This window comes from Triticum dicoccoides, chromosome 5B (genome assembly GCF_002162155.2).
Source record: "Triticum dicoccoides isolate Atlit2015 ecotype Zavitan chromosome 5B, WEW_v2.0, whole genome shotgun sequence".
NCBI classification, from domain to species: domain Eukaryota; kingdom Viridiplantae; phylum Streptophyta; class Magnoliopsida; order Poales; family Poaceae; genus Triticum; species Triticum dicoccoides.
In genome coordinates, this window is record NC_041389.1 from 694243672 (window position 1) to 694257176 (window position 13505).

The following is a 13505-nucleotide window of genomic DNA, read 5'->3' on the forward strand; positions in this document are numbered from 1 at the left end:
CCCTACGTTTCGCTTTCAGCGAGACCTAGGGAAACCCCGAAATCACTAGTTAAGGAGTACTCCTCGTGGAGATTACTCCAACTTCTCCAGGTTGCGGCAAGTGGCGCGCTGCATGTGCGTCATTTGTCGCAACCTAGGAGTTTTCCCTTTTTTCATAGATCGTTTATTCAAAACGTTTTATCTCTTAAACCGTGGGTCCAAATCTCGAAGAACTTTCGTCGTTGTATTCCTCGTGTCGAGATCTTCAAGACTAGGTCACATGTTGATAGGTTTTGACGAACTTTTTTTCACGAAAAAACCGACGAAAAATCCGAACCGGTAACACGGGTTTTTTCGGGTTTTTTCCCTTTTCAAAAAGGCACGCCCGTGCCTCTGACGAAATCACAACCGTGCCTCTCGCGGAAGCAAAACCGTGCCTCTCAAGAAATAAAAAAAAGCAGAAAACATGTTTTTTCCCTTTCCGAAAGTGGCACGCCCGTGCCTCTCGTGAAAAGTACAACCGTGTCTCTCGCGGAAGCAAAACCGTGCATGTCGTGAAAGAATAAAAAAGAAAACACGTTTTTTCCCTTTTTTCAAAATAGGCACGCCCGTGCCTCTCGCGAAAGCACAACCGTGCCTCTCGCAGAAGCAAAGCCGTACCTCTCGCGAAAGAAAAAAAAATAGAAAACGCGTTTTTTCTCTTTCCGAAAGAGGCACGCCTGTGCCTTTTGCGAAAGCACAATCGTGTCTCTCGCTGAAGCAAAACCGTACCTCTCGCGAAAAAAAACGCGTTTTTTTCATTTCTGAAAGAGGCACGCCCGTGCCTCTCGCGAAAGCACAACCATGCCTCTCGCGGAAGCAAAACCGAGCCTCTCACGAAAGAAAAAAAAACAGAAAACATGTTTTTTTTCGTTTCCAAGAGGCACGGCCGTGCCTCTCGCGAAAGCACAACCGTGCCTCTCTCTAAAACAAAACCGTGACTTTCACAAAAAAATGCGTTTTTTTGCGCAAAAAAATATTTTTTTCGAATTGTTTTTTGTCGAAAAGCTAGGGAAGACCGGTAGAAAACCAAAACGTTAAATTTATAAAAAAACCGTTTAAAAAGCCGAAAACGCGTGCGGAAACATAAAAGAACAAAATACGGAGAGAGTGCCCAGAGCGCGACATGTGGCAAATGGCTGACAGCGCGTCAAGTGGTGCTGATCCTTGCGAGGCTCCCGAAGGAGCGCTCGTTAATTAGTTGCTCCCGGAAAATCCTCACGTCAGGGCAGCTCTAGATGGGCCGCCCCAGGTGTGCTGCAGGGAATATCCTCCTTTTTTCTGTTTTTCTTTCACCTTTCTTGTTTTTGTTATTTATTTATTACTTAATTTTGTTTACACTTCCGAAAATTATAAACATATGTATGGGAAAATGTACTTTACATAATGTTTTGTAATTCGAAAATGGTAAATGCATATAGAAAAAAAAATGTTGACCATGTATACGAAAAATGTTGAACAACTATTTGCAAAATGTTGAAGAAATATTTATAAAATGTTGAATAAGTATTAAAGAATGTTGAACGAGTATTTGAAAGTGTTGAATAAGTATTAAAAATGTTGAACAAGTATTTGAAAAATGTTGAACAAGCGTTCGGACAATGTTTAACATGCCTAGAAAAAATGTTGACCACTTACTAAAAAAATGTTGATCACTTACTAAAAAATATTGATTGTTTATCATGTGTATAAAAATGTTAATCAAGCATTTAAAAAAAGTTGAACAAGTATTACAAAAATGTTAGTCAAGCATTTGAGAAATGTTAAATGTGTATAGAAAGAATGTTGATCATGTATAATTAAATGATATAAAAAATTTGGTCATGTATATGAAAATATTAATCAAGCATTTGAACAAAAAGTTGAACATGTGTTTGAAAAATGTTAATCAAGCATAAAATGTTAAATGTTTATATAAAAAATGTTGACCATGCATTGAAAAAGTGTTAATATTTTTTGAAATACTATTAATGAAGTATTTAAAAAAATGTGAAAACATATAAAAAATGTTGACCATGTATTAAAAAAATGTTACGAATGTGTAGGAAAAATGTTGATCATGTATTCAAAGAAATTGTAGAACTAAAAATTAACCAGAAAAAATGAAAATAAAAAATAAAACCAAAGAAACAAATGCAAAATAGGAAACAAAAAAAAGGAGAAAGAAAACAAAGAGGAACGGAGAAAAAGGAGAAAGAAGACAAAAAACCAAAGAAAAAGGAGAGAGAAAATATGTATGGATAAAAACAATAAAAAAACAAAGAGAAACCAAAACAAAAAAAACCCGAAGTATAACAATGGAAAAAGAAAACCGCTGAAGAAATAAGAAAACAAAAAAAAATAAAAATAAAAGATAAATAGAAAAGGGGAAAACAGAAGAAAAACAAAGAGCCCTGCTCTTCTCTTTCTCGTAGGTCGCGGCCTGCTTATTGAACACGAACTTGCAATATTCTCGATCGGTGACCCGTCCCGAGCGGCTGAGCCCATGCGGCGTAGAATCAATCGGACCCAAATCTGTTGCCTTATGGGCCCGTATGGATTACTCTTGCTGCAACCATCCCAGTCCTCTCACTCTCCCGCGCGGCCCTGTTGTCGTAGAAACCAAGTTCTCAGCGGGCAGGCAATGTCGGGACTTCCTATCTGCCGCATCATGCGGCAGAATGTCGAGCGGTCGCACAGGTTAGGCGCCCGACTAGGCCGGCCCACGCAGCCAGCGTCCACTGCAAAAAACGCAACGAAAAATTAAAGCGAAAGCTGGGACCCGAACCCACGATCCTTCTATTGTTTGCAAACCTAGCTTGCCACCACGACGGGTTATCACTTGCGGTCAAATGCCAACGCCGAAGCTTTAGAACTAGTCACATTGGCAGGTCGCGTTATTTTTCCTTTTTAAATCTTTTCTTGTTAATTCTGAATAAAACAAATTAAGTCCAAACGTTTTTGGCAAAAGTACTAACGAGTTTCAAAAAAATGTTAGCAATTATTCGAATTTGTAACCAAAATTTTAAAACAGGAACTATTTGAAATTGTGGCCAATTTGAAAAGGGATCATTTTTTAAAATTATGACCAATTTTGATAAACAAGAACAAAAAAATTGAAGTTTACAAAACGAGATTTCTTTTTTGAATTTTGAACCAAATTTCAAAATGAAATATTTTTTGAATTTTCGAACAGATCTTGAAAATCAGGAAATTTTTTGAAACTCACGAACAAAATTTGAAAAAAGAAACATTTTTCTTAAATTTGTGAACAAATTTTGTGAAGTTGTGAAATTTTGGAAAAAAACATAAATAAAAGAAACAGATAACAAATTTCGAAGCGCGAACAAAATTTTATGCGTGTACATTTTTTGAATCTTGAGAATTATTTTTGAAACGGAGAGAAATTTTTAAAAAATTCTAACAATCTTGCAAGTGTCAATTTTTTTAATAAGTGAAGAAAAAAATTTGAAATCCGGTATTCTGAATTTCGAAAGTTTTGAACTTTTGTGTGTAATGAGAACATTTTTTGAATTTGAGAACATTTTTTCGAAAGCTGAACTTTTTTGGAAACATGAACAAAACTTGAATATTTTGAAACAAGTTTGGAAATAAAAGAAGAAAAGAAAAAGAAATAAAATACCAAAGAAAGAAAATTTGTTGAAAAGAGAAATTAACTTGAAAAGGAAAAATGAAAGAAGAAACAGAACAAAAAAAGGAAAAGGAAAAAAAGAAACAGAAAAAGAAAAACGAAAAAGAAAAAAACAATAAAAAACGAAAAAACCGGTTTAGGGAACCTCCTAGAAGGTTCCCAAAACCGGTGGTAACCGCCACTGGGCCGGCCCAAATCGTCCGGGGGTGTGCGGAGCCTCGTCAATTCGCTGCAAAATGCGGCGAATAGGGTTTTCCGGCAATGTCCTTATCGATCGCCGGTCGACGGCGGAAGTCTGGGTGGCATCACTAGAATGAAAACGACGACCCGCCAAGGTCCCACGGTGGTAACCAGAGCAGCCACGGATCACATCGACGCATATCGCATAAGGATATCGATGATATCGGCCGCAAACCCAGCCATGCATAGCACCACTCAAATATTCCGATCGCCCAAATTTGTAAGCTGGTGACCACCACCATTTCACGGGCGAGCAGCGTGGCATTATTATAGCTGAACCGCGGGCGCTGCGGAAGCTATTTATAGGCAACAAAAGGTAAGCGACGGTGCGCGTGCGTGACGAACTGACGACCGCGAGGAGGCAGGGAGGAGGACGACGTGCGACCATCGATGGCGAGGACGAAAACCGTGCGCGTGGCGACGGTGTGCATGCTTCTGCTGCTGCTCGTCTCGACGGCGACGGCGACGGCGACGGAGCGCCCCCAGCGCCGGGACCTGGCGGAAGAGGGCACGAGCCCGGCGGCGGCGACCCCGAGTGCCGACGGCGCCCCGGCCGACAAGGAACCCCCGGAAGGCCACCTCGGCTTCCGCGTCGTCACGGGCCTCATCGAGAAGTACGCATGCATTGTGCCCTCTGTGAGTAACTATGGGCGGCGGGAACAGATAACGATCGTTGGTTTGGTTTGATTTGATTTGCAGGGCTACCGGCAAGAGCGCCCGTCTGGACCTGGAACAGGAGGAGAAAGTTCATTAGCCATTTTCGGTCCGTTTTGTTGTCGACAAGGAGCAGGCGGTGGATTGCAGGCATTCAGCCGTCAACAAGAAGATCGTAATGCACTTCAGCCAAATGATAAAGATCTAGGCTGTCGCCAAATAAATAAATAAATCCTCTTAAATAGTCTCTCTGGTGTAAGCGCCCCTTCAAAGGATCTGTTGTTTCCCTGTTGTTCACAATATTTCCAAAGAGAGTGGTTTTCTCCATTTCCTACCTGTTTAGAGCAGTTAGAGAAAACACTTTAGCTATATGTAAGTCACCCCATTTGTAAATTTGAGTAAGTCAGTTTCTTGACCGTTGATTTTCATTTTTGTCAATATTCGTGTTCTTTATTTCCTTGTGTTGTTCCATGGCTTCTTAGGCTACTTTTTAACTAATCCTTGTTTGGGGCCAGTCGACTTTTTCTTTGCCTGAATTTTTGACTTGCCCCTATTTAGGGAAAGCGATTTTCCTATTGGTCTTGAAGCCCGTCAAACATTGCCTTTTTTTATATGCTTTTTAGGTTTTTCTTTTTTCTACATGGGTATTTTTGGCATGTTGGATGAGTGGAAATGCACACTTGCAAGTGCTATATACTATGTGTTTAAATTACACTAGAGTGTGGAAATTGTACTATTATATATATGCCTATCATTGCGTATCAAAAAGGTGAAAATTCAGTGCAAATTTGTGTGAATTTATATAAAGTTTTTGTAATTTCCATTCTTCTTAAAGGGCAATACCAATGCCACTAATTTATTATTTCTTAGAAAACTTTGTTTTTTTGTTTTGTTTTGTTTTGTTTTCTTTTTATTTTTATAAGGTAATACCCATGGCACTAATTCGCTCATTCTTATAGAATATTCTTTTGGAATTCAGATATTATATGCGTATTCTTGCATAAGACAAAAAACAATTTATGAGTACATTACATGCAAATTTTATCATTTTTTATTTCCTTTCTCCTTAGAGGGTACCAATGTCATTAATTCATTCTTCCTTAGAAAACTTAATTATTTTTATTTATTATTTCATTTTTTCAAGAGTAATACCAGTGTCACTAATTCATTCCTTCTTGTAAACAATTATTTTCCCAAAATTCCACCATTATATGCTTTTTCTTTCCAATAGTAAAGGTGCAATTTTTGTGTAAATCATGCACTAAATTTGTCATTATTTGCTTTTTGTCATATTTCTTAAAGAGTAATACCAATGACACTAATTTATTCTTCGTTAACTTCATTATTTTAGTTTATATTTCATGTTATTTCTTCTTTTAGGGGCTATACAAATGCCACTAATTCAATACTTCTTAAAAACCTTCATTTTTGTGAAAACTTCACTATTGTATGTGTATTCTTGCTATTATAAAAAAGCACTATTTCTGCATAAATTGTTTGCTAATTTTACCAATATTTGTTTTATTTATTTTATTTTTATCTTTTCATAAGGAAATACCAATGCTATTAATTCTTTTTTTCTTAGGAAACCTCATTATTTGGATTTAGTTTTAGTTATTATTTGAACGACTTCTTATTTAAGGGTAATACCAACGTCACTAATTGATTCCTTCTTAGGAAACCTTTTCCCCAAAATTCCACTATTATAAGCTTATTCTTGCATATTTTTAAAAAGCACAATTTTTGTGTATATTGTGTGCAAAAAGTTTCATTGTTTTTTTGGATTTTTAAGTTAGTTTCTTCTAAGGGTAATACCAATGCCACTAATCCATTCTTACTTAGAAGACATTATTTTTATGTAGTTTTAGTTTTATTTTTTTATTTTTATTGAAGGGTAATACCAAAACTACTAATTCATTCTTTATTAGAAACTTCATTATTTGATTTTGATTTACTTTTTATTTTATATTCTTTATTTTTAATGTCAATTGCATAATTTCTTCTTAGGAAACTTCTTGCATATTACTCTGTATAAGAAAGCATAATTTCTGTGTTAATTGTGTGCATATTTTGCAATATTTTTTAAGAAATTTTCATTTTCTCTTTTTAACTGGTAATATCAATCCCACAAATTTATTCTTTCTTGAAAAATAATCTAAAAGGGTAATGCCAAATCTAAATCAAAATAATGATCATTTTTCGTTTTCTTCCTTCTTAAAGGGTAATACCATAGCCACTAATTCATTCTTTTCTAGAAACTTCATTACTTTTTTTATTTTAGTTTTTATTTCATTTTACCTTTTTATTGATAATACCGATGCCACTAATTCATTCCTTCTTAGTAAACTTCCTCTTGCTGTAAAATTTCTCTATTATATGTTTATTCTTGCATATCATAAAAAGCACAATTTCTGTGTATATTGTTTTCTAATTTGTCAATGTTTTATTTCTTTAATACTTTTCTTTTTAAGGGTAATACCAATGCTACTAATTCATTCTTTTGTAGGAACTTCATATTTTTCTTTATTTATATTCATTTATTTTTTAAGGTGACACGCCGCAAGTATTAGAGTTTTAGATAACTGACCCTTTTTCTTGTGTTAGTTATCAGGTTAACAATAAACAAGAATAGAGTTATCATCTATTTAGGGGCAGACAGTGTAGGGTCAAACGGTTTTTCTTTTTACAAAACAACCAGATCTATACAAAGTCATCCCAAACATAATAAATATTAGATCAAGATTCTCAGACCACTACTATCGTCAGAATGAGTTGCCGCCATGCCGCTCCTCTACCGGAGCCGTCTTGACCCTGTCGATGACAACCAAGAAGTCTTTATGCATGTGCCCCTATGGACCAACGCCTTGGAGTCGCAGTCGCCGCCGTTGAACCCATGCATAGATCTGAAGCACCCGCTACATGACGAGAAACCCGAACCTCACTGCCCCAAGAAGACGGCAGGAATCTACGCTGGAGCTCCGTCAGCTACGTCCACGTGAATGAAACCGAGCCGGATCAGAGCTCGGAAGACAAACTTGAAGAATAAGCATCGCCATCCGTCTGAGCACAGCACCTGCGAGGACTAACAAACCTAATCTAAACTACTAGCTGCAGCGAAGGCAACGGAATTCCTCACCCCTGCCGCCACTGGCCGCCGGAGCGGCAGAGAAAGGGGAGGCAAATCCACAGACTCGGGGGTGAAGTCTAGGGGGAGGGGGAGAGTTCGCCCTGGCCGCATAAGATTAGGGAGAAAAACGAGAGATTTTGTCAATTATGAGTTTGGAGTCAACTGACTAACCTAAAATTTATTTTGGGTAGATTGACCTGTCCCTATAGAAAAGCACATCACTAATGTTCGTAAAGTCCAAAAAAAAGGAATCTCCCTGCTTCCTCTTCACATCAACCATTTCTATAGAAAAGCACATCACTAATGTTCGTAAAGTCCACACAAGAAAATGGAAATCTCCCTGCTTCTTCTTCACATCAACCATTAATTACAAATAAATAAATCCTCAGTTCTTTAGCTTGGTTATTATCTTTTTTGGGGGTCAAGAAGTCCTGCATCAAGCCACGAATGCATGCAGCCGTCAACTTCAGCCATTGAGTAATTAAGAAGATGGTATCCTTGACTGGATTTTATAATTAATGGTCGTTGACTTGCTACTCATGAATGCCGCCGTAAACTGAAACTGTAAGGGGATCTTCAATGGTAAACCATAAATTTTTTCTCGCATCCGTTCGTGGATAGATGATCAGTCTGCGGACGCGGATAAGGAAGGACACTAGCCATATATATTTTTACAACAAGTCAAACTAACTTGCCGGAATTTGATCAAACACGACCGGATTTCATATAAACACGAACATATTTCAAATGAACATGACAAATTTCATTTAAAATCGACGGATTTCATCTATACGTGACGGATTTCATTTCATTTAATCAACTAAGCAGAGCTCGTCCGGCTAGGTCTAAATGGTCGCCGGCGCCCGTTCTCGTGTCCGGTCATCAACCAAGAGAACTGAAGCTTCGCCTCGGCGCTCTCCAGCTTTACCTCCATAACCTCCGCCTCCGGAGGCCCGGAAGCGAAGCTATCCGCCTCCACATCGCTGACAAGCGACTAATCGGCCAAAAATGCTCAGCCCACCAAGCTTGGTGTCGACGGGAGGGGAGGAGCGGTAGCCTTCCCGGGACACGAGCGGCGGCGACCTACCGTGCACTACCCTTCCTCGCTGCCGGCCGCGCCCGCGGACGTGCCGGCTTCTTCGTGGTCATGGTGCTTGTGCGCGGCCTCGACGATGTCCTCCTCGTCGGTCTCGCTGAACAACGCCTCGTCCGCCTCGTCATCGTACTCCTTGGCGGCGGTCGCCACCTTCGCCACCCGCTATCGGTACCGCCAACGGGCGAGACGGATCTCGCGGGCAGAGTGGTAGGACTCGAGCAACGCCTCCTGCTCCACAAGGTCCGCGTCCGGCGCGATGGCCCTGTCGGCGATGACCCGCTCCTCCGCCTGTAGATGCTCCTGGAGGAGGTTGTGGTTGTAGTTGGCGTCGGCTTGCGTCTCCCAGAACTGCTCCTCCCGCACCATGTCCATATAATGGCCACATGCCTCGCCGATGGTCATGGTGCAATGCATCGGCAAGGGTGGAGCGGAGTAGGAAGGTGCCGTGAGGAGGGTGGCGCTGGCTCATCGTCGGAGGCGTCCTTCGGCTGCCTGCCGGCCTGCTAGTCGGCATCAATGGTGGCCATCTCCTTCTTCTGCTCCGACGTCAGCTCGTCTAGAGAGCTTTGGCGGCAGATGGATTCATGACGGGGAGTGATGCGGAGAGGTATGACTGTGGCTATGGCTGGGGCAACGGTTTATATAGCACTGGTGGACGGTAGAGGGATGGACGGGTGTTGCTGGAGGAGATGCCTCGGCAACCGCGTGCCATCAATGCGGGCGGCAGACGTATCGACGGACGGCTGTCGTGTCGTTTGAACGCGCCGCAGTCGCCTGCACAGGGAAGCGACGCGGGCGACGCTCTCTCGGCCGGCGCACCACTTCAATGCCGGCGCTAGTGAGCGGTCGCGTCCGCTCTGACCGGGCATGAATGCGGGCGCTGACGCTCTGGAGCGACGCTGACCGAAAACGCGCGGGAGGAGGAGAGGTTTTTGTGGGCCAGAGCGGTCAGAAGAGGGCTTGGGATCGGTGCGGACTCCCGCAAACCTCCTCCATGTTTGTCTTCGGTTTGCGGGAAAAATTACGTCCAGACCACGCAACGGACCGATACCAAACCGCGTTGGATGGCTTCCACGATACGAACGGCTACGGGAGGTTCGAGGGTCCGCGTTGAGATGTCCTAACAATATTTTTAGGAAATTTACAGGCTTCGTCCCTTTTGCTGGGTGAATCTTTGAATGACCAAGTCTTACAAAGATTTGGTAATAATTATGAAGACGTGATTGCTGACTGAATTTTCTAATTAAGAGTCGTCAACTCGCAACGCAGTCAACTTGAAGCGCAACAATAATTTTCAAAGCAATTTTACAGGGTATTAAGTTTTATTTTGGGGTGAATTTTTTGGTTTACTATAACTTGGGAAGATTGCATGGTGCTCTCACCTTGTCACTGCAAATATGCTTGGCTGTTAGTTTCCCTCCATTTCCCTATTGCTTCAAACAAACTTGTTGATGTAAACACAAAGCTAGCTGGTCAAGGACTAGGAGTGAAGAATCGAAGGAGAGACGAGCTCACGAGCATGGCGAATGCTACAGCTCAGCTGAGCAGCAAGGCACGCTTCTTCTTCTTAGTCGTCTTCTCATTGTCGCTCGTGTGCCGCGCCGGGGCGTCCAATGGCGCTGCCGCCACGGGCGACGAGGCGGCGATGCTGCTGGCCATCAGGGCCTTGCTCGCCGACCCACTGGGGGAGCTCAGTGGCTGGGGCTCCGCGCCGCATTGCGGCTGGAAGGGCGTGCGCTGCGACGACCGGGGCGCGGTCACCGGCCTTGACCTCGCGGGCATGAACCTGAGCGGCACCATCCCGGACGACGTCCTCGGCCTCAGCGCGCTCACCTCGGTCGTGCTCCGCGGCAACGCGTTCGCGGGCGGGCTACCGGCCGCGCTGGTGTCGATCCCGACGCTCCGGGAGCTCGACGTCAGCGATAACGGCTTCACCGGCCTGTTCCCGGCCGGCCTCGGCTCGTGCGCCTCGCTGGCGCATTTCAACTCCTCCGGCAACGACTTCGTCGGCCCGCTCCCGGCCGACCTCGGCAACGCCACCGAGCTCGAGACCCTCGACGTCAGGGGCGGCTTCTTCTCTGGCACGATCCCCGAGAGCTACGGCAGGCTCCGGAAGCTCGAGTTCTTGGGGCTCGCGGGCAACAACCTCAGCGGCGCTCTCCCGGCTGTGCTATTCGAGCTCACGGCGTTAGAGCAGATCATCATCGGCTACAACGAGTTCACCGGCCCGATCCCAGCGGCCATCGGCAAGCTCAAGAACCTCCGGTACCTTGACATGGCGATCGGCGGCTTGGAAGGCCCCATCTCACCCGAGCTCGGCCGGCTGCCGGTGCTCGACACCGTGTTCCTTTACGGGAACAACGTCGGCGGTGAGATACCCAAGGAGCTCGGCAACCTGGCCTCCCTCGTCATGCTCGACCTCTCTGAAAATGCACTCACCGGCGCGATCCCACCGGAGCTGGCGCAGCTCGCCAACCTGCAGCTGCTCAACCTCATGTGCAACCTGCTCAAGGGCGGCGTCCCGGCGGGCATGGGAGAGCTTCCCAAGCTGGAGGTGCTACAGCTGTGGAACAACTCCCTCACCGGCTCCCTGCCGCCGTCGCTCGGCGCCGCGCAGCCGCTGCAGTGGCTCGACGTGTCGACAAACGCGTTGTCCGGGCCGGTGCCCGCCGGCCTCTGCGGCAGCGGCAACCTGACCGGGCTGATACTGTTCAACAATGCCTTCACGGGCCCGATCCCGACGAGCCTCGCCACGTGCTCGTCGCTGGTCCGCGTGCGCGCGCACAACAACCGGCTGAACGGCGCGGTGCCGACGGCGCTCGGGCGGTTGCATCGCCTGGATCGCCTGGAGCTGGCCGGGAACGAGCTCTCCGGCGAGATCCCGGACGACCTGGCGCTCTCGACGTCGCTCTCCTTCATCGACCTCTCGCGCAACCGGCTGCGGTCGGCACTGCCGCCGCGCATCCTGTCCATTCCGACGCTGCAGACGTTCGCCGCAGCGGGGAACGAGCTGACCGGAGGCGTGCCGGACGAGCTGGGCGGTTGCCGGGCACTCTCCGCGCTTGATCTGTCGGGCAACCGGCTCTCCGGCGCCATCCCGGCGGGTCTCGCGTCGTGCCAGCGGCTCGCGTCGCTGATCCTCAGGAGAAACCGCCTCGCCGGCGACATCCCCAGGCCGTTCGCCACGATGCCGGCACTGTCCGTCCTCGACCTCTCCAACAACCTCCTCTCCGGCGAGATACCGAGCAACCTGGGCAGCTCGCCGGCGCTCGAGATGCTCAGCGTGGCGTACAACAACCTCACCGGTCCCGTGCCGGCGACGGGGCTGATGAGGACGATCAACCCCGACGAGCTGGCCGGGAACCCGGGGCTCTGCGGCGGCGTGCTGCCCCCGTGCCTGGCCAACGCTTCGTCCTCGGAAGCGTCCTCCAGACTCCGGCGCTCGCACGCGAAGCTCATCGCTGTCGGGTGGGCGATCGGCATCTCCGTCGCACTCGTGGCCTGCGGAGCCGTCTTCCTCGGTAAGGTGCTGCACCAGCGGCGGTACGCCAATGGTGCTGGATGCTGCGACGACGACGCCGCTGAGGAGGACGGGAGCGTCTCGACGGCGTTCCAGCGGCTAGGTTTCACCGGCGCCGAGGCGATCGCGTGCGTCAAGGAGAACAACATCGTCGGCAGCAAGTCCAGCCATCCCTCATGAAGTGGTTTACAGCTGAAGAAGAAAAATGAAGCAATATATAACTCGATCGGATGCGATAGCGTAGGAGCACGACCATAAGTAGAAGGAACGCATCTACATAAAAATCGCGTGTTCATTGAGCACGGATGTAGTAGAGTACTCAGAAGCTTTGAGTATTAATCTTCTAAAAAAAATTGAGTATTGATCAATAAATTTGTGTTTATACAACACTTAGAGCATCTCCAACAGGCGGGCAACGGGCCGCGCGCTAAAAACTACTATGCCGCGCGCGCTTCGCCTGATTTTGCGCGGCCCGCAGCGCTGGCTCCAACAACCGCGCTAAAATGCAGCGCGCGCGTCGCTCCAGCAGCGCGCAAAAAATGCAGCGCACATAGTCTGCTTCTATGATACAAAATGCGTATATCCAGACTTCTCCAACGATATATAGTTCTACTACGTCCACATAGCCTGCTTCCACGATACAAAATAAACCTTGCTTCTCCAACGATATATAGTTCTACTACGTCCACATAGCCTGCTTCTACGATAGAAAATAAAACTGGCTTCTCCAATGATATATAGTTCTACTACTACTCGTTCTCCGACTCAGACTCTTCCTCGGTGATGTCCTCCTCCGACGTCTGAGCATAGGCGTCAAGGAACCGCTCGCCGCTGGAGTCAGAGGACGACGCATCTCCTAGCGCCATGTTATATTTAGCGATCGCCTTCCGCGTTCGCTTGTCCTCGTGATAGGCGGCTCGCTCCTTCCTCCTCTCCTCCCTCTCCGCCCTCCTCTCGGCGAAGAACCGTTCTTCGTTGATGATGTCTTGCGGGAAGCGTTGCCTCCACACCGCCATGGCTTCCTCGTCCAGGCTAAGAGGACGCTCCCGCCTCCGGTGTTTGCGACGATCCTCGTCAGTGGTAAGCCGCGGGAAATGCGCCAACTCATGTGCCCGCTCCCGCGTCGACACGTCGGTGAAGTTCATGTCCCAACAGGACCGCCGGAGGCGCCACGCCGCAGCGTCGTACGCGCGCGCGCCATCCTGGGCGGTGTCGAAGG

At 46.2% G+C, this 13505-nt stretch overlaps 2 protein-coding genes across 2 annotated transcripts; both read left to right on the plus strand.

Annotated features, from left to right (window-relative positions):
• Window positions 1-4279: 4279 nt before the first annotated feature.
• On the plus strand, window positions 4280-4981 carry LOC119306695. The gene is made up of 2 exons (XM_037582854.1): window positions 4280-4503; window positions 4589-4981. Exons 1-2 carry the CDS (start codon window positions 4280-4282, stop codon window positions 4641-4643), a joined length of 279 nt encoding a protein of 92 aa, XP_037438751.1. The 3' UTR covers window positions 4644-4981.
• Window positions 4982-10187: 5206 nt separating this feature from the next.
• Window positions 10188-12525, plus strand: LOC119306696 (MDIS1-interacting receptor like kinase 1-like). Its single transcript, XM_037582855.1, has one exon. The coding sequence runs from the start codon at window positions 10286-10288 to the stop codon at window positions 12464-12466; it is 2181 nt and encodes a 726-aa protein (XP_037438752.1). The 5' UTR covers window positions 10188-10285; the 3' UTR covers window positions 12467-12525.
• The last annotated feature ends 980 nt before the right edge of the window (window positions 12526-13505 follow it).